The sequence below is a fragment of the Lycorma delicatula genome, chromosome 1 (genome assembly GCF_047948215.1).
Source record: "Lycorma delicatula isolate Av1 chromosome 1, ASM4794821v1, whole genome shotgun sequence".
Lineage (NCBI taxonomy): Eukaryota > Metazoa > Arthropoda > Insecta > Hemiptera > Fulgoridae > Lycorma > Lycorma delicatula.
The window spans coordinates 158,473,938-158,495,927 of record NC_134455.1 but is presented as its reverse complement, the minus strand read 5'-3'; the positions used below and the strand labels follow the sequence as shown (position 1 = coordinate 158,495,927).

The window sequence follows — 21,990 nt, the reverse complement described above, 5'->3', positions numbered from 1 at the left end:
ATACACACACAAAAGAAACTTCTCGGTTGTTTATATATAATGAATACTTTATTTTAAAATTCTCTAGATAATATAAAATTATTAAATAAATGGTTGTATTACCTAGTGAATTTTATAATAAAATATTCAATTTATATACAGTATTACACCATATGAATAATGGTCAAGTAATTATAATTAAGTTCCCTTTAATTAATTTTATATTCGAAAATTAGGCCTAAAGAAAACTCAGTTTATATTTTTGTTGTAGTTTTATGAGTTACTGTTTGGCGCCAAAACCTTGCTAATGCAGTTGCAGTAATATTGAAAAGATTAACATCGATGTAAGCTGTAGTGGATTGTAAAACTATCGATTATATCTGAAGCTAGCCAGCGTGCGTATTTACTTGTTTTAAGGTTAGGTGCATGTAATATTCATTGGATTTGTAGTGCTCAGACATTTGTTTTTATTAGCTCTAATGTATTTATGTTAATCTTCTGCACTATGTAGTCTTCTTTATATATAACTTCGTAAAAGTTTAGTGGTTTACTAAGATGGCATCAGACGAAACATATTTTCCACGTGGTCCTGTTAAAATAAGTGAATTTAAACACAAGAAAACAAACGTTCAGAGAAAAGATAGTAAAAAACCTTTAGTGGTTAGTATAAAGTAAATATATCTATGGGGTTCAGTTCGGAATATGAACTATTATTTTATTATTCAAATTTTAACCTTATTTTAGTTATAAAATAGGTTATAGCATATGACCTGCACTGTAACATTGTTTTTTGTAATTTCTGTATAAAGTATTAACTCTAGAATTGCTGTTTTACGTTTTTTACTCAATGAAATAGTTCGATAGTCGATGAAGTTAATTAATTGTACAGTTTAAATATTGTTAATGTTTATGTGATAAATGGCTTTGTGATAAACAGCTAAAATGCTATACAGATGAAATGCTATGTGATAAATAGTGGAAATTGATTAGGTTAAGAATTATTTAATAGATTTCTCACAAAAAGGTTTTTCATAGTAAATAAAATGGAATATAACAGTTTAGGTAGCTTTTATTGCTATAGAAAGTTGTATAAGAGTTGTAATGGAATGGGTGCAGTTGAAATTGTAGATTGATGTGAAATATGTAAATTAATGCTGCTGTTACTTATGTATCTGTTCAAGTCTTTTGTATTTTATGTAAGATCCTTATGTGAAGTACCTTTTTTTTCTCTTTTTTTTTTAACCTCCGGGGCCGCAGTTAAGCATTACTGTACAGAGGATGGATGAGATGAATGTGAAGTACCTAAGTCCCCTTGATTGGAGTAATTACTAATGTGTTAGTAATTACTCCAATCGTAATTACAATAGTAATTACATATACATTGAATTTAGTGACGTAGAGGAAAATGATTTATTGTGCTCATATTCCTTAGTGAATATAAATTTGTGTGCAATTTGTTTTGTGGGGGGAGGGTTGAAATCTATGACATTTTCTTGTGTTGCTTTTGTTAAGCTTGTATGGTACTTGAGAAAGTACTTTGGCTGTATGTTTTATGTTACGAGTATTTGCATTTTTTCAAAATGTTACATGAAATATTGCAGCCAGAGTGCTAAAAATAAATAAATCTGATTAAACTTCTAAAGTTTAATTTCAGTTTTATGTTCTGTTGATATGTTGGTTTTAGTGAACTTTAGTGTACTTTTTATCAAAGTTAATTTATCAGTCATTAACTGTATTATTTTACCTTTACAGGCTTTGTTGTTTTAGTAAATTCTGATTTTATATGATGTTAATTTCATGTTCAATTATTTTCACTGATTTCATAATACTGTAAGATCATATTGTTAAAATGTTATTTGCTTTCTGCTGGATAAGAAATGTTTTATGGTGTTTAGATAGCTCGTGTTGGTATTTATAGTATAAAACACTATGAAATCATAATTGTTTACATTGTATTAGTTCACAGGAAAATGAAATCATCCGATTTAAGTAATTTCATTGACAGAGTTTTTCAGGATTGTTTTACTGCTTTGAGATTAATTTACTGACTAGAACAAAAATTTGTGTATTCTTGTGAAGGTAGTATGTTATACAAGAAGAACATTTGCTAGGATGCCTAACAAAAAAGTTAAATGAATTTTAAGGAACTTTGATGTATGCTTTTAAAGATCCTCTGCGTGATTGAGAATAACAAAAAAACATGGTCAATTTTCTTTTAACCATATTCTGTTTCTTTTCAAATATGGTCAAAAGAACCATATTCTAAGATGGTTTTGATGTATTCTGATTTGAAGTTGTACAAAAACGTCTTTTAAGGCTGGTCATTTCCTTCTAATTTATTACTTTATATCATTGAATCATAATATTTATTATATGTAATAAATATTATGATATTTTTGTGTGTTGGCGACAACACCCACAGGATATTGAGTAATTAGATATTAATATTGAGAAATTGAAAATGTTTATATAATTACAGTTTATTAGTTCAAGAACATAAAAATATTAGGCAAATCAATAATAATAACAATATCAATAAACATAATAATAATAATAGTAAATAATGATTACATACAAAATAAAATTTAAGTAAGGTCAGGATTTATTTACAGGTAGTTCAGTTGTAAAAACCAGAATTCAGTCCCTTTGATAAAAGACATTATCATGACTGCTAACATTTACACCTTTATCTTGCATACCAGTTAATGCAAGTCTAAAGTTCATTCAATACCATTCTCTGTACATACCTTTGCTGTTTACAAAAACTACTCCAACTATATATGCGTGATTTTAATACTTCATCCTTTTCATTGTCTATTAGTAAAACTCATCGAACAACTTCTTGCATTCACCCACTGTCCACACTGGAATGCTTGTGACATTACGTTTATATGTGCTAAAATAATCGCTTCTTATACTACTTGCTGAATACTCCGTGCTTAAACTAATTTTAACTCATTTTTCCTGGAGTATTTATACTCCTATCCTCTTAAACTGCAGAATCAGACCAAGTTGAAGCATGAGAAGGATCGTCCTTACATTTTCCCGTAAATTCCTATACTGGTCCAATAATTCTTATTGAACACCATCTGTTGAGATGTGTCAGGGGAAATATTACAAAGAACGATTGTTAAATGAACCTGTTAGCTCTAGAAAAAGGATCCCTTCTGAAGTCCTTTGTTATTTTCTACTACTTTCTTCTTAATTGGCGGGGATCTGTTATTCAGGTCCGTTATACTGGTCTTGTTACAATATTTATGTACAAATAGTACATATTCATGTCTGTGTAATTGTGCACTTACTTTGTAACCTTTTTTGCATTTACTTTTGTGAGAATTATTAATAGCTTACATTTTTAATGGTAAATTGTATTTCTTTAGTTAGCTATCACACTTAATTTTTCATTATTATTAGTAAACAGATTATTGCAAAATACTGAGTTCCCATTTGAAGCAAGAAGTAGATGTTTATGTTGTAGTAAAACTAGAAATACTTTATTTCTAATCTTTGCAATCACTGAAAAGTGTTTTTATATTCTTTGTAAATGAGAAAAACTGTCTTACTAATTGTGCATGCACTACCTTTAGCACTACCCTTGTAATTAGGAATTTCCCATTCTATTTATTCTCAGTATATAAGCTGATCTATTTTTATTGACAGTCCATTCAATTTTAAAAAAAAATTATTTAACTTAACAAAATTTTTACACTTGCATAAAAACAGTTTTAACTAATTTTTTAGTCAATAATGGATCAAAACAATGCTAATTGTTTAGTGATTGATTTGTTTTTGCACTTAGCTTCTTTGAAGTTATTGGTGACAGTTTTGTAACTAAAAAGTCATGTATTTTGGATATGGTTAAAGGGATTGTAAAAAAAGGGCTGTGAACTGTTTCTCCACATTTTTGTATTTGTTCATTTTTTTAATGTAAGTCCATTAAGTTGTGTGTATATATGGAAATATGGAATAATTTTTATTTGTTATTAATGTTTCTCTGTTTATGGTTTGTTTCTATGATTGACTGTGATATCCGCCAATCTTCTCATATAAATAAAAAAGATGATGTATGCTTTTATTTTGATATATTCATTATTTATACCCTTTTTAAATTTGTATTTTCCGGCTTTAATGTAAATGTTAGTAGAAAGTTTATGTTTGTTTCTGGGATTATATGTTTTTTTTTTTATTGATGTTATATGACAGATTATTCTGTTATGTTCTATTTGTTATCTTGAAAGTTTTGTTGTACTTCTTTTTCTTAAGTTTATAGGCTGTGTTTTTTAATTTTTGTTTATTTGTGTATTTTAAAAACATTTGTTTATATTTTTACTTTTAGTAATTTCATTAGAAGTGAATTAACTACTCTGTTACGATAAACATTTGTGTTAGATATTTTATGGTTTAAGTGTTCTGTGAGTGAATGTCTTGAGCATTCATGCTTGTGTTTGTAAAGTATTTTGATATTGTGTGCCAATAAGTAGAAAAAATTTATTTGTTGTGTTGGAAATAGAACCTTCATTTATGATCTATTTTATTTGAACTTATAAAAATATGTAAAGCTTGATTTTATTTTATTTCTTTTTAATTTAATTAATATAGCAAAAATAAGTTTTCAGCAGTGTTAAACTTTCTTGTATGTGGAGAATGGCAATTCAAAATTTGAATTTAAACATGAGTTTGAATATTTAAAAATATTATAGTAGTGAAGTTTAATAGGAAATCAATATTGCTACTTTTGACTACCTTACTGAAATTTATATAAGTATAAATGAAATTTAGTATATGGAAGACACTTTTAAATTTGAGCTAGGTACAAGTTTCGGTACTTACGTATTAACGCCACCGCAGCTAAAGCCTTATTTAAAAACAAAGTAGTCAATCGGATTTCGGTGGAAAATTAACAGTCTCTTTATTAATTTTAATAAATGGTTATTTATATTTATTTATTTTATAAATGTAATTTATAAAATTAACCTATGCTCGCTTCGCTCGCTAACCTTGACTAATTAACACCGTAATTTTTTGAATATTTATTTAATAAATTCAGTAATTATTGCAATTATTTATTATTTAAATAATCAAAACACTCCTGTTAATTAGTCAAGGTTAGTGAGTGAAGCGAGCGTAGGTTAAGTTTGGTTAAATCATATTTATAAAATAAATAAATATAAATAACCATTTATTAAAATTAATAAAGAGACTGTTTTGAATCTATGTTAAACTCTTATATCAGCCCATTTTTCACCGAAATCCGATTGACTACTTTGTTTTTAAATAAAGCTGTAGCTGTGGTGGCGTTAATACGTAAATACCCAAGTTCCTTTGTTCTTAAGTGCTTTTAAGACAAAAGCTGTTTCTGCAGTATTTTGACAAATCTTAAAAAATTGTGGCTATACCCTACAAGTTTAATCTGTGGCTTTGTAAAGTTTAACTTAAGTTAAAAAGTTCTGTCTGTGAAAAGTACAAAAGAACTGCTTAGATTTAGAGTATTCTAATAAACTATATTTTAACAGAGTGGATAGATTGATATTAACAATTTTTTTTTATTTTTGAATTTCTAGAAAATTCTAAATGTAATTTTTTAACTGTTAATAGTTTTTGGATTCCATATACACATGGAAAAAGCCAGGTGGTACTGCAAGGTATTAGATAGATTATATCGTGGTTAAGCAAATATTTAGAAATCAACTCGTCAATTGCAAAGCTTACCCTGGAGCAGTCATTGATAGTGACCTTAATTTATTGATAATGAAATGTAGATTGCAGTTTAAAAATCTAAAGAAACGGTGTCAGATGAATTGGTGGAATTTAGAGAAGCTTGAGGAAGAGGAGGTAAAGAAGATTTTTGAGGAGAACATTGCAAGAGGTCTGAGTAAAAAAGATAAGGTAGAAAATGTAGAAGAAGAATGGGAGAATGTTAAAAAGAAATTCTTAAATCAGCAGAAGCGAACTTAGGCAGAACAAAGAGAACTGGTAGAAAACCTTAGATTTCAGAGGATATGTTGCAGCTGATGGATTTTTTTTTTGTCTTCAGTCATTTGACTGGTTTGATGCAGCTCTCCAAGATTCCCTATCTAGTGCTAGTCGTTTCATTTCAGTATACCCTCTACATCCTACATCTCTAACAATTTGTTTTACATATTCCAAACGTGGCCTGCTACACAATTTTTCCCTTCTACCTGTCCTTCCAATATTAAAGCGACTATTCCAGGATGCCTTAGTATGTGGCCTATAAGTCTGTCTCTTCTTTTAATTATATTTTTCCAAAAGCTTCTTTCTTCATCTATTTTCCGCAGTACCTCTTCATTTGTCACTTTATCCACCCATCTGATTTTTAACATTCTCCTATAGCACCACATTTCAGAAGCTTCTAATCTTTTCTTCTCAGATACTCCGATTGTCCAAGTTTCACTTACATATAAAGCGACACTCCAAACATACACTTTCAACAATCTTTTCCTGACATTTAAATTAATTTTTGATGTAAACAAATTATATTTCTTACTGAAGGCTCGTTTAGCTTGTGCTATTCGGCATTTTATATCGCTCCTGCTTCGTCCATCTTTAGTAATTCTACTTCCCAAATAACAAAATTCTTCTACCTCCATAATCTTTTCTCCTCCTATTTTCACATTCAGTGGTCCATCTTTGTTATTTCTACTACATTTCATTACTTTTGTTTTATTCTTGTTTATTTTCATGCGATAGTTCTTGCGTAGGACTTCATCTATGCCGTTCATTGTTTCTTCTAAATCCTTTTTACTCTTGGCTAGAATTACTATATCATCAGCAAATTGTAGCATCTTTATCTTTTCACCTTGTACTGTTACTCCGAATCTAAATTGTTATTTAACATCATTAACTACTAGTTCCATGTAAAGATTAAAAAGTAACGGAGATAGGGAACATCCTTGTCAGACTCCCTTTCTTATTACGGCTTCTTTCTTATGTTCTTCAATTATTACTGTTGCTGTTTGGTTCCTGTACATGCTAGCAATTGTTCTTCTGTCTCTGTATTTGAATCCTAATTTTTTTAAAATGCTGAACGTTTTATTCCAGTCTACGTTATCGAATGCCTTTTCTAGGTCTATAAACGCCAAGTATGTTGGTTTGTTTTTCTTTAATCTTCCTTCTACTATTAATCTGAGGCCTAAAATTGCTTCCCTTGTCCCTATACTTTTCCTGAAACCAAATTGGTCTTCTCCTAACACTTCTACCTCACTCTCCTCTCCTCTCAACACACTCCTCCTCAACGACACTCTCCTCTCAACTCGTCTGTATAGAATTCTAGTTAAGATTTTTGATGCATGACTAGTTAAGCTAATTGTTCTGTATTCTTCACATTTATCTGCCCCTGCTTTCTTTGGTATCATTACTATAACACTTTTTTTGAAGTCTGACGGAAATTCCCCTTTTTCATAAATATTACACACCAGTTTGTATAATCTATCAATCGCTTCCTAACCTGCACTGCGCAGTAATTCTACAGGTATTCCGTCTATTCCAGGAGCCTTTCTGCCATTTAAATCTTTTAATGCTCTCTTAAATTCAGATCTCAGTATTGTTTCTCCCATTTCATCCTCCTCAACTTCCTCTTTTTCCTCTATAACACCATTTTCTAATTCATTTCCTCCGTATAACTCTTCAATATATTCCACCCATCTATCGACTTTACTTTTTGTATTATATATTGGTGTACCATCTTTGTTTAACACATTATTAGATTTTAATATATGTACCCCAAAATTTTCCTTAACTTTCCTGTATGCTCCGTCTATTTTACAAATGTTCATTTCTCTTTCCACTTCTGAACACTTTTCTTTAATCCACTCTTCTTTCGCCAGTTTGCAGTTCCTGTTTTTAGCATTTCTTAATTCCCGATAGTTCCTTTTACTTTCTTCATCACTAGCATTCTTATATTTTCTACGTTCATCCATCAGCTGCAACCGTCTATATCGTCTGAAACCCAAGGTTTTCTACCAGTTCTCTTTATTCCGCCTAAGTTTGCTTCTGCTGATTTAAGAATTTCCTTTTTACCATTCTCCCATTCTTCTTCTACATTTTCTACCTTATCTTTTTTACTCAGACCTCTTGCGATGTCCTCCTCAAAAATCTTCTTCACCTCCTCTTCCTCAAGCTTCTCTAAATTCCACTGATTCATCTGACACCTTTTCTTCAGGTTTTTAAACCCCAATCTACATTTCATTATCACCAAATTATGGTCACTATCAATGTCTGCTACAAGGTAAGTTTTTCAGTCAACGAGTTGATTTCTAAATCTTTGCTTAACCATGATATAATCTATCTGATACCTTGCAGTATCGCCTGGCTTTTTCCAAGTGTATATTCTTCTATTATGATTTTTAAATTGGGTGTTGGCAATTACTAAATTATACTTCGTGCAAAACTCTATAAGTCGGTCCCCTCTTTCATTTCTTTTGCCCAGCCCGTATTCACCCACTATATTTCCTTCTTTGCCTTTTCCAATTCTTGCATTCCAATCTCCAACTATTATTAAATTTTCATCTCCTTTTACGTGTTTAATTGCTTCATCAATCTCTTCGTATACACACTCTACCTTATCATCATCATGGGCGCTTACAGGCATATAGACGTTAACAATCGTTGTCGGTTTAGGTTTTGATTTTATCCTTATTACAATGATTCTACCGCTATGCGTCTTGAAATACTCAATTTTCTATGTTCATTCATCCAGCTGATGGATGAACATAGAAAATATAAGAATGCTAATGATGAAGAAAGTAAAAGGAACTATCGACATTTAAGAAATATTAAAAACAGGAAGTGAAAACTAGCGAAAAAAGAGTGGATTAGGTTAAAAAAAGTTTTCAGAAATGGAAAGAGAAATTATCATTGGAAATCTAGTTGGAGCATACAGGAAAGTTAAGGAAAATTTTGTGGCACATAAATTAAAATCTGTTAAACAAATCTGTTAAAATGTGTTAAACAAGATGGTAAACAAAGATGCTATACCGATTTATAATACGGAAGTAAAGATCGATAGGTGGGTGGAATATATTGAAGAGCTATATGGAGAAAATGAATTAGAAAATGGTGTTATAGAGGAAGTTGAAGAGGATTAAAGGGGAGAAACAATACTGAGATTTGAATTTACTGAGAGCATTGAAAGATTTGACTGGCAGAAAGGCTCCTGGAATAGATGGAATACCTGCAGAATTACTGTGCAGTGCAGGAGAGGAAGCGATTGATAGATTATACAAACTGGCGTGTAATATTTATGAGAAAGGGGAAGTTCCATCAGACTTCAAAAAAAATGTTATAGTCATGATACCAAAGAAAGCAGGAACAGATAAATGTGAAGAATACAGAACGGTTAGCTTAACTAGTCATGCATAAAAAATCTTAACTAGAATTCTGTACAGAAGAATTGAAGTAGAATTACTAAAGATGGATGAAGCAGGAGTGATATAAAATGTCGAATAATATAGGCGAAACAAACATTCAGTCAGAAATATAATTTGTTTACATCAAAAATTAATTTAAATGTCAGGAAAAGATTTTTGAAAGTATATATTTAGAACATAGCTTTATATGGAAGTGAAACTAGGACGATCGGAGTACCTGAGAAGAAAAGATTTAGTAGCTTTTGAAATGTGGTGCTACATTGCTACAGAGAATGTTAAAAATCAGATGACAATATAAAGTGACAAATAACAATAAATTAAGTGACAATATAAAGGATAAAGTGACAAATGAATAGGTATTGTGGCGAATTGATGAAGAAGAAGCATTTGGAAAAATATAGTTAAAAGAAGAGACAGGCTTGTAGGCCACATATTAAGGCATCCTGGAATAGTTGCTGTAATATTAGAGGGACAGGTAGAAGGAAAAAATTGTGCAGGTAGGCAATGTTTGGAATATGTAAAACAAATTGTTAGGGATGTAGGATGTAGGGGGTATATGAAACGACTAGCACTAAATAGGAAATTTTGGAAAGCTGCATCAAACCAGTCAAGTGACTGAAGACAAAAGAAGAGAAGAATTTTTTGGCTGACTCTTATCTCTTGGCAGATTTCTTTACCTTATATTTTTCTTAACATTTATACCAAAGTTACTTTATGAAGCTAACTAAAATAGTAATATTCTGTAATATTTTAATTTGGTACAATTATCTATGGTTAAGTTCTTTTTTTATTAAACAAATCTGGTATAATAATTTTTATTTAATATTCACCCTGTCACCCCAAAACATTACCTTTTTTATCTTTCTTTTTTAACTGTATCTTGGTTCAGAAAAGAATTCAATGGGAGTTTTTTGCATCTATATTATTTACATCAATAAGTCATCAAAACACTATACAAATTTTTTTTCCCAACCCACTCCAGTGGTTTGTGGTAAAAAAATTTAATTTAATTTCATCTTGCAAGTTATTTATTGCATTTAAAATGCATAAATCTTAATTTTTTTATTGCTCGTACTATTTAGTATTTCTTGAAAAAAAAAATTAGCTAAAAATTTTCACCTGGAAAATTTCAGTGTTTATTTATAACTAGTGGACCCAGCAATGCTTCACTATTGCCAAAATGTTTACCACAGTTCAAACTTCATCAATCTCACTACTATATAAATAATAAAACAAAAGTATCAGTAAGAAACCTTAAACGTCTTTTATTAAAATTTAATGTCATATATAGCGAGAGATATCATCTATATTGATCGTTGTCCATGTCAATATTGACTTATTCAGACAGTTATTATGTGATTAAATTATACTGTTAAATATTATGGAACTAATAACATCTAAACACTCTCGGAACAAATAATATTAAATTGTGAAATTGGTTAAGCAGTTTTTGACTTATTAGACACACATAAAACAAAGAGTGTTTTTTGTTAATATAGATTATGGCTATATCTTTTTACTTTTTAACAATTTTAAAAAGTTATATTTTTAAATCTGTTATCACCATTTAGGGATTTTCTTAAAATTAATTTTACCTAATGCTTCCTGTTGAGCATGGGAGCCTGCAAAATGAAAAAATATTTTTCATAAAAATTAAAAATAAATATTTTTATATAAAAATGTGAAAAAAAAGAATTCATAATTTCAATTTTTGTTTTTCAATAAAAAGGAATTATTTTTATCATAAAGATTCAAATAGAACCCAAAATGATTGAATTGTAAAAATTAATTACATAACTTGATCAGCATAGCAGGGAAAGTTATGCAATTCATTGCCGGCTTTTTTGAAGTCCATATGATAAAAAATGAAAAATTTGTAACTTTGTTTTGTGTACAAAATCAACAGTTTTCAATACAGTGCTTTGTTAGTTTTGTATACGGTGTCTTGTAGCTATTTATAATGCATTCAATGTAATTGTAAAGTGTATTTTAAAATAAGTAGATAATTTATTGCACTCTATATTTTGATGTATATACAATTTATAAATATTTTTCTTTTAACTTCTTAATGTTTTAATGTATGTAGATGCTTAATTTAAAGTATTTTTGTCTACTATATTATGTCAGATATCTGTAGTATTCTACCCTGAATTCATAATCAACAACTTGAAATGCATGAGTAGCTAGCTGCAATTGTTGGAAATTATTGTAAGCCATCTAACTTATTTATCAACCTGTTGAAAATAGTAGTTTGTTAAGCAGTTCAAAATGTGTAAAATGTTTGATTGTATCACAGTTATTGCCTCATACATTAATAATTTTAATGAATAATGGACTAAAAATTTGTAATACTCAAAAGTTATAATTGCTTAATTAGAAAGAATATATTGTATATTTCTCAGAAATAAGAATGCAGGCTTAATTTTATAAGAAATTAAAACTATAGTTAATTCTTTAAAGTTTACTCAGATGTGATTTTGTAGTCTAATTAATTATTAAAAATAAGTGTAGTTTTTGTCTTTTTGAAACATATTATAGAGTGAAATAATTCTATGTTGTATTACATGTATTATATATACTGTACTATATATATATATATATATATATATATATACACACACACCATTCCTTGAAAGAAGCTTCATTTTTATATTATTAACATGATCAGTTGCTGTGTAAAACTATTCAAAACTGAATAATTAATAATAATTGTTTTATTATTATGTAATATTAAATTTTATTTGAGAAAATTATTACTTAATCTGAAACTAATCTACAATACTAGAATTAACAATAAATAAAAACAGTTAATATTTAATCAAATTGAACGTAAAGTGGAGGACATAAAAACGTAAAGCGGAGACACAAAATTACATCAATTTTCTGCCATATTTTGGCTATTTGTTAACTGATTTAAAAAATAAATTGTCATTTTGTCCAAAATAAAAGACTTAATATTTTAGTAATAACATTCATTTTGATAAAACTTGTATTTGTGGAGATATAACAGATTGAAAAATAAACATGGCCACCATGTTGTTATTTGCAAAGGTATTTAGTCCTGATTTTTTTCTAATTTTAAAACTTTATTAGAAAGACGCTTGCCAAATATTAAATATTAATGTGATTCCTTTATCCAAACTTGAGATATACATTTTTATATAAAAATAACAAAGTGGTGGACAGTGGGAGAACAAAGGAGAAATTGCCTTTTTTCCCAAGATATTTTTTAGTTAGTTTTACAAGTAGATTCTAAAAAAGTATAGCCAGCCCACCATTTTAGGAACACTGTATATTGCAATTTTTTTATATTTAAAAAATTTTTTTGAAATATTTAGAATATTACATATGTGCAACATGTTTAATTTTTTATGCTATTTTCCAGTTGTTCAAGAGACTATCTGTTAAGAAAAAACACGAGCAAAAAAGAGAAAGATTTGTAAAAAAACAAAGTGAGAAATCTGCTGTGAAATTGAATTATGTTACACCACTTTTATATGAGGTACAGAACAGTTATATATGTGTGTGTGTGTGTGGGTGCGTGTGCGTAATATATATATATATATGTTAATCCAGTTACAATTCTCCTTTATTTTTTTACTGACATAATATAGTTTATAATTTTAGAGATTAGGATTTGGTCATCAGAGAATGAAAAAGATTCTGGAGAAAATTGTTTATTACTGCATTACATTGACATGCTATTCACACATTTTGAAGTGCAGTCTTTTTTTGTACATTGTCATACTTTTTATGTCTAGTTTGACACTTAATAGTAATGATTGTTGTAGTGGAGCCTTTGCAATTTAAAATAAGATGTTCTAAAACTATTCGAAAGGTATTAAGCAGAAAGGTGAAGACTTTTTTAGTTTGCTCAGGGGGTGATAAATTGAAATTAGCTGTCCTAACTTATGTAACGGTTTGGATACTCTGTCAGTCTTAATTTTATTAATACTATGTTATAGTTTGAAACTTTAGTTAACTTTGTATTATTAATGAAGAGCAGGTGCAGTTGTTCTTAGACCAGTTCATGTGCACATATTGCCTGAGGATTTGATTACAAAGAAATACAGTGAACAAAAATCTTACTCTGTGAAACATGAAAAAATTAGAAGGAAAAAAAATTTAGAAGAAATATCTTACTCTGTGAAACATGAAAAAAATTTAGAAGGAAATTTTGCTTTTTTAAACAATATATTGTTTTGAAGAAATTATTAAAAAAACATTTCCTTTTTTGTAAAATTGCCAAATATTCTTGATTACCCTCTTACATTGTGACTACTGAGATTATTGCTGTGATAATTATATTTACTCACAGTATCGAGTTTAACTCTGTATTATTATGTGTGATAAGTAGTTCTGCGTATTTTTTTATTGGTAAGTAATATTTTTATTATAAAGGAAACTAGCAGAAATTAAATTCATTTTTTAAACTAAAAAAAAATCATTTCTCTCTATAATGACAGAAAATATTTTATATATATATATATATATATAAAATGCTACATATTTAAATTATGATTCAGAAATTTTAAGATTTTTTCATGGCGATAAAATTATCTATGAATAAAACATTTGTCATGTTTTTTTGATTATCAAATGAATGTTTTCAAAGTATATCTTAAAATGTAAAATTCTCTTATTAACTGGAGGTCACTAGTTAGTAGTAAATTTAGAGACTAAAGGTATTTATGAAGGAGATTAAACTCTTGAATTTTTGTATCAAAACTGAGGTTTGGTTGAATTAATGGTACAGTTAATATGTATTAATCCTGGGGTGGTTGGGTGGAAAAACTTACAAGAATGGTTGGGCTAGGTTTGTTGGACCCAAGAAATAAAACACCCTATAACATAATATATAATATTAAATGTATTTAATTAAAAAAATCATTAGTATTTAGTGAGATAACAAGATTTTATAAGATAATATTATTTCATTTTGAAAAGTTTTTAACTATTTTTAATGAATTTAAAAAAAAAATACTGAATTTTTTTGTTGTAGAAATGTAAATATTTTTAAAAAAACAAAATTTATTATTGGTGGTGATGGCGCGCGTGTGTATGTGTGTGCGCGTGTGCTTATGTGCATTATCACATTCATAGCTATTTCATACTGCCAGTTAAGTGCATGGAGAATTTGTTGCCTGTCTAGTTCTGACAGTTTGCTGAACTGACATGGTAAGTTGCTAGATTGTGACATCAACAACTTCTTGGGGTTGTTTTGGGTAGGTACATGAGTACTCAGTTCAAAACAGTAACATTTAATTGAAAGAGAAAATGAAAACTTTTAATGCTCTATTAGACATCTCAACAAAGATTGTCACCTGACAGGAATCCAAAAGCTGCCAGACTGTTAGGGAGTATGCATTTTACGTGAGGGGGATTATATTGAAGAGCTGCAAACTTTATTTGGTGTATAAATAAATTTTCATGGAATCCTGATGAATTGAGCATTATATTTTGGATAAGTTTTGTATAATAAAAACAGAGTGCCGTTCATTTGGGGTTTGTTAGTTTACATTATGATTTGGTTTCTTTTTCTTAATTTATTTAAATGATGAAATTTAATTTTATTTTTCAATAATACATTCGTTGAAGCTGTACTAATAATTAATTTTGTGTAGCTGATTTTGATTTAAAAAAGTGAGTTTATTTCAATATAAAGAAGTTGTTGCACTGAAAATATTTTAGCAGTTCTACTTTTTGGGGTAATGTTTGTATGGTCATCAGTTGCACAAACTCTTTCTGACTGCTGATAAACTAAGAAATTAATTTGTTATAGAATTCTGTTATTATATACTCAATGTATATCCTAATGTTCAATTTTCCTTTTGATAATTTATTTATTGTTTAAGCAGCTTTAAATAAACAGCTTATAATGATGTATATTGTGCTACACTCTTTTTAATTGTACCAAGTTATAAATAAGTGTGTGAAAGCTAATTCATTTTATTTTGTTCTTTCTTTGTTTGCTTTATTTACAGACCCTTCAAGAAGGATTTGTGGTGGCTGGTTGTGTTTGGGAGGTTTACTCTACTCAGATGACAGTAACTTTACCTGGTCGTTTGGTTGCATACGTTAAAATTAATAAAATATCAACTCCATATAGTGCTCTTCTGTTATCATATACAGATGGACAAGTGTTGCCTGAGGTATGGAATTTGTTAAAAATACATTATTTTTATTATTGTATTCTAGCAATTGTTAACAGTTTTTTACATATTCCATTTCTGTTGTCTTTAATATATCCATGTAAGACATTAGTTATCTACCACATTTATCTATCAATTCATTATATTACAGTATTTTTATTGTTGCATTAGTAGTTGTAAAGTGACCTTTATAATTTTGTATTATGATAACATGTATTTTTTTTTTGTAAATAGCTGTTCTTTAAAATATGTTTACTATTAAACAATATAATTTAATTCCAATTCTGATTTCTTAATTGATGTTAATGCTAAGTCAAGAAAGAATTCCTTTACAACTATTTCTTTTCAAAAAGACTTTTGAACTATATTCAACCACTTTGTGATTATCTTCATTGATACTATTGTTGGTATTTTATATTTTAATTTAAGTTGGACAATTAAGTTAAATGCTTGTTTAGGATATATTCAAAATATTTATTAAACGTAATTTATATCTGTTCATTTAATGTTTTTCTGATGAAATTTTTAATTGCTTGATGTCAGTGTTTTTGGTATTTATAAGCTAAGGCTTATTCTATAAATTATTTAGGATTACGTGGTAATGATTCAATAATTGTTTACATAAAAGGTGGTTGGCAAATATTAAACAAATGCTAGTAATAATGTTGTGCTTTTACTAGATATATATTTATGTTCAGTAATAGTATTTGTTAGAAGCTCTATAAAATTCCTTATTTTTACAATAGAACAATATATATAGTTCTCTTTTATAACCTGCTGTATGTATCTATACTATTATGTAAAGAGGAAGGGGTTTTTTTGTTTGAGATAAACAAAAAAACTACCTGATCAATTGCAACCAAATTTTTACCCATATTTCTTGGCATAACTGAGAAGGTTTATAGATATATTTCATCTTGAAAAAAACAACAATAAAAAAACATGTAAAAAGATAATTTGTGCTGCCTACATATGCAGTATGTTGACTCTCCAACAGGCGGCAGATATATTGCGCTCTGGCAGCAATTTTTTACATAGCATATTGGCTCTCTGCTAGGTGGTGTACATGTTGCGCTAAATTCAGTCTTAATTTATCATGAGAGTATAAGCTGCCAATAATTGTTAATTATTGAATATCAAACATCATAAATGATTGAATATCATTTTATTTCATTTCTTTGATATACGTATAGTAGTTAGGTTAATGCAGTTGCATTCGATTTCTCAGGTAATATGATATATTGGTTCTGTGATAGGCAATAAATATTTGAATATTCAAATTTATTTAGTTATCTATCTACTTTGGCGGTATTTGATGAGTGATAAATATTTGATTACTGTATTTATTCGAGTATCCCCTGCACTTTTTTTCTTGGAATTGGAGAGAAAAAATAAGGGTGCGGGGCTTACTTGAAACATAGCCTTTAGCTAGGATAATTTATGTAAGGTAAACGTTTTCTTAGAAATACCTAAACTCAGTCGCATAAATATTAGTTACATTAGGCTTATTTATCAATAATGGATGCCGCTTATACAGAATACCTCCTTAATTATTAACACCCTGTTCATATTATTGATAGGAACGAAGTTATGGTATTTTTATAAAACTGATTCATTCTGTACATGCTGCATCCAGTTCTAATGGCACTACAGTTACAGTATCAGTTATCCATTGTCATCTTGTCTATTCACCGTAGTCATTGTACTGATTGTATATGTGGACGGTTATGTGCATTTTATCTGTTTAGTTTATCTTGTAAAGTTTAATACAGTGATTTATTTTAATTATGGTATTAAAATGAGTACAAAAGGACAGCATCTATGATCTTTTACAGTAAATGAAAAACTGCACGTTATAAAAGGGGCTGAAAAAATTGGAAATCGGGCGGCAGGAAGAAAATTTGACGAAGATGAAAGCTGCATTCAAGACTGGCGTAAGAAGAAACAACTTCTGGCAAAAGGCACTGGTAATAAAAGGGCTTTTCGTGGCTTAAAACCAAAATACACAGACATAGAAAAAAAATTGTATGACTTTGTTATGGAAAAGGAAATGTGGTTATGCTGTCACGACAGAAATGTATCAATCATATGCTCATGAAATCGCTAAATCATTGAATAAAGTTGATTTTAAAGCAAGCCGTGGATGGATAACATGATTTTTTGCACAAAATGATATGTCAATAAGACAAAAGACGACCATTTCTCAACAACTTCCAGACGCTTATGAACAAACAAATATTACATTTTCACAAATACATAATAAATCTTAGAATAGATAAAGGCTATTTGCCTTCTCAAATAGGAAACGCTGATCAAACCCCTGTATATTTTGAAATGCAATTTGACAAAACCGTAAACAAAAAAGGTGAAAAAAGTGTTATGATTCGCACTGATGGTAATGAAAAACAAAGGTGTAGTGTTATGCTGTGCATTACTTCTGATGGATCAAAATTACCTACATACATTGTTTTTAAAAGAAAAACTCTTCCTACCGTACAAGTAAATGGAGTTATTATCAGAGAACAGGAATCAGGTTGGATGGACGAAACCTTAATTTTAGATTGGATCAGGTGTGTATGGCAAAAGCGATCAGGAGATTTACTTAATAAAAAAAATACTGGTATGCTAGTAATAGATAGTTATCGGGGGCATACGACTTATAAAGTGAAAGACATTTTAAAAAAGGGTATGACAGACCAAGTAATAATTCCAGGCGAAGTGACATCTCTATTGCAACCACCAGATGTCTGCATTAATAAACTGTTCAGCATTAAAACAACTGTACAGTAAATGGATGGCTGATGAAAATTTCTTTCTCACACCTACAGGAAGAATCAAATGCCCAGATTTTAACCAGATTTGTATTTGGATAAAAGATGCTTGGGAAGTTATTTCCACGGAATTAGTAAGGAAAAGTTTGAAAAAATGCGGAATATCTAATGTACTTGACGGTAGTGAAGCGATCACCTTTGGCAGAGCAACGTGGAAACTACCGGTAACCCTTCTACAATTATTGGCAGTGACAGTGATTAATTAAAAATAAAATCCCATATTAAAAAGCGTATTGAAATGATCCTTTTAACATGATATTTTCTTTTCATTTTACTGGCCTACTGATTCTGAACTAAACTAGTACTTACAGTAATTAATTATTAATGTAATATTAATATTGTAATTTAAATGAACGAATTAAATGCTTTACTTTCTGAATATTTTCGTATTTTTTTATCATATCTGTTGCACTTTAATATACCGGTATATACTCAATTTTTTTTTTAGATTTTCGGTCTGAAAAATCGAGGTACTATTATTCGGTGGCGGGGGGTACTTGAATAAATACGGTATTCAAATTTATAAAATTAAATAAATAATAATAAGTAAATAAAAATATAAAATATAAATTAAAATAATCTGCGCTTAGAAATTAAATAAAATAATCTGTAAATTAATTGACAGACTGCTTCTATCGTGAGAGAGTCATGGGGGAGCGGTGTGCAATGGCTCTCTCATACTAAATAAGGAACCTTTTTTTTTACTGGTAAATATTAACCAACAATCCCTATTATAAATAATAATAAGTAAATAAAATACAAATATAAAATTTATGTAAAAATAATCTATGTTTAGAAATTAAATTAAACAATCTCTAAATTAACTGACTATAGACTGCTTCTAGTGGGAGCCATGTACAACAGCTCCTTATGCTAGATAAAGAATCCCATTTTACTGGTAAATATTAACTAATAATTCCTTTCTTTTATTAATAAAATTAATAAATAATAATTAGATAAAAATACAAATATAAATAAAAATAATCTTCGCTTAGAAATAATCTGTAAATTAATTGACAACAGATTGCTTATAGCAGGAGACAGCATAAAGTAAAGGTTTGCTTTTAGCGTGGAGGGAGCCGTGTGCAGCTGCCTGGCACCATCATTGGTCTGCTCTGTGCCAGTTGCAGCTAAAATAAAAATGTGAGCATATACAGAAAAAAAAACAAACAAATGCACCATCATTTTTTATAGAGAATGATTTTTGTGGTATTTGTTAGCGATAAATATTTGATTATTCAAATTTATTTATTTATCTATTTTGGTGGTATTTTTTCAGTAATAAACATTTGATTATTCAAATCTATTTATTTTTCTACCTTTTTTGGCGGCATTTGTAGGAAGAGATGTAATATTGGTAGAAAATCTACAGATGCAAGGCAAATGTCTACATCGTGTTTACATGGGACTGTGGAAAGTGTGAGGATCTATTTTACAATACTATACGATATAGGAAAATCACTTTAAAATTCAGATCTACTTTTAAATATGATCCTCATTTGGATTATATTAATAGTAAAGATTTACAAATTGATGCAATGATTAAAAGATGCAATCATTGTTTTGCAAAGAATGGAAAGATGAAGCACCTGGTATGTGTTGCTGTAGTGGGAAAGTTTCACCTCCTACATGTAATGAGCTACCAATTTTTACAAATTTACTTCCTTTCTGATGCTGACCGAACTTCTCTTTATACTAATATTGTTCCAAACTTGAAGAAGGAACTATAACAGCACTCCAGCAAGTTTTGCTGGAACATAATAATTTGATGGGAAGGTTTAAATGCAATATTGACAACACACCTTTGGGTAATGAGGAAGATTTTAAATTAATAATTCATGCTGATCGTGTATCTATTAATCAGCATATAGGTTGTTATAATGCTCCAACTACTAACGTTTTACTGGTTTATGAAGATAAAGGACTTAGAGATATAAACCTATGTTGTTGTGTCGGTCAAATGCAACGTGTATCTGAGCTGCATCGTTTTTATGATCCTTTACAACATCCCCTTATGTTTTTGTAGGGTGAAGATGATTATCTAACTATTTCGCTAAATAATAATAAATAAAATAAAAGTTTCCTACATGCAATTTTATTCTTATTGACTTATGGTTCGAGATAACCTTGACAATTTTTTATGTTATTACAGAAATGTATTTAAACAATATTGTGTTGACACGATGGCTAAAATGATCACTGAAAGATTAGCCTTTATTCATATTAACTAAAAAAAATGACATGTTGATGATTACATTCATCTTTGAGATACAACAAGACACCAATGTTAATGCTAACAACATGGGTCAAAGTGTCATACTTCCCTCATCTTTCACTGGTTCATCACGCTATAAGCTTGAGAAATCTCAAGATGCTATGACATGTGTGTAAAAAAGTGCATCCAGATTTATTTATAACTTTTACGTGCATTCCTAAATGGCTAGAAATAAAAAAACAAATTATTCACTGGTCAAAAATCTACAGGTAGACATGATATTATATCCAAAGTTTTACATTTGAAAATGAAAAAATTCCTAGACCTTATTAACAAAAAAAGAAATATTTGGTTCGGTCAGTTGCTATGCACTAAGTGTCGAGTAGAAAAAATAAGGCTTACCTCATTGTCACATATTGGTATGGTTAATAACTAAAATAGTACATGATGAAATTGATCTTATTATATCTGTTGAACTCCCTGATAAAAATGTTAACCCATTATTATTACATAGTTTGTAAACATATGTGTCACGGACCATATGATGATATAAATAGGTCATCACCATGTATGATAAATGGAAAATGTTCAAAAAAGTATCCTCGAATGTACATTTCTAACACTCAAACTGCAGATGACAGTTAGCCGACTTATAGCAGGAGAAGTCCAGAGGACAGAGGTTGGTTGATGTGAAATGAAATGACACGATTTTTCCAGTGACCTGTAATTAATTTATTGGTTTAAGATTGATTATTGATTTCTGTATTTTTCTCACACTACGATATAATCTATTTGTGCTCTCTTTATGTCCCCAGGAGCTTTCCATGTGTATCTCCATCTTAAATGGTGCTTAAGTAGTGTGTTTGAAATTAAGTTGTATTTTGTGTAAAATTCTATGAGTATTTATCCTCTCTTGTTCCTTCTATGAAGTCCGTAATTCCCTACTTCCTCTCTCCATATCCTTCCCCAACATTAGAATTTCAATCTCCCAGTATGATCAAATACTCTTCTCCTCAGATATTCTCTATTAAATTACTTAACTCTTCATACACTTTCTCTACATCATCTTGTGGGTTGTTCGCATGTGTACCTGCACTATTATGGTGTTCTTTGGTGTAGTGTCAATTCTGACTAAAATAATTCGCTCATTGTATTGCATGTACTCCTTTACATTATTTCCTAATTTTTTGTTTAGACATATGCCTACTCCTCCATATTCTGGTCAGTTTTTGATGGTTCCCGTGTGTATTATCCTGTACTCTCTACTCCAAAAGTCTCCATGATGAGGCCATTTCATCTCTGCAACTCCCAAGATATCCATTCTTAATACATGATATCCATTTCCAACTTAACATTCTCTAATTTCCCTGCCTGTAGCATCATTTTCACATTCCAAGTTCTTATTCTCTTCTGATATTTGTACTTTA

The 21,990-nt window shown here is 29.3% G+C and overlaps 1 protein-coding gene across 3 annotated transcripts in view; it reads left to right on the top strand.

Annotated features, from left to right (window-relative positions):
- Positions 1-381: 381 nt before the first annotated feature.
- Rrp5 (Ribosomal RNA Processing 5) overlaps positions 382-21,990 on the top strand; it is a 106,469-nt gene continuing 84,860 nt past the window's right edge. For all 3 annotated transcript variants that reach the window (XM_075365660.1, XM_075365649.1, XM_075365642.1), the window contains exons 1-3: positions 382-639; positions 12,751-12,867; positions 15,350-15,517. In XM_075365660.1, coding sequence (XP_075221775.1) covers positions 535-639; positions 12,751-12,867; positions 15,350-15,517 — 390 coding nt within the window. In that variant the 5' untranslated portion in view covers positions 382-534. The remainder of the gene's footprint in view (positions 640-12,750; positions 12,868-15,349; positions 15,518-21,990) is intronic.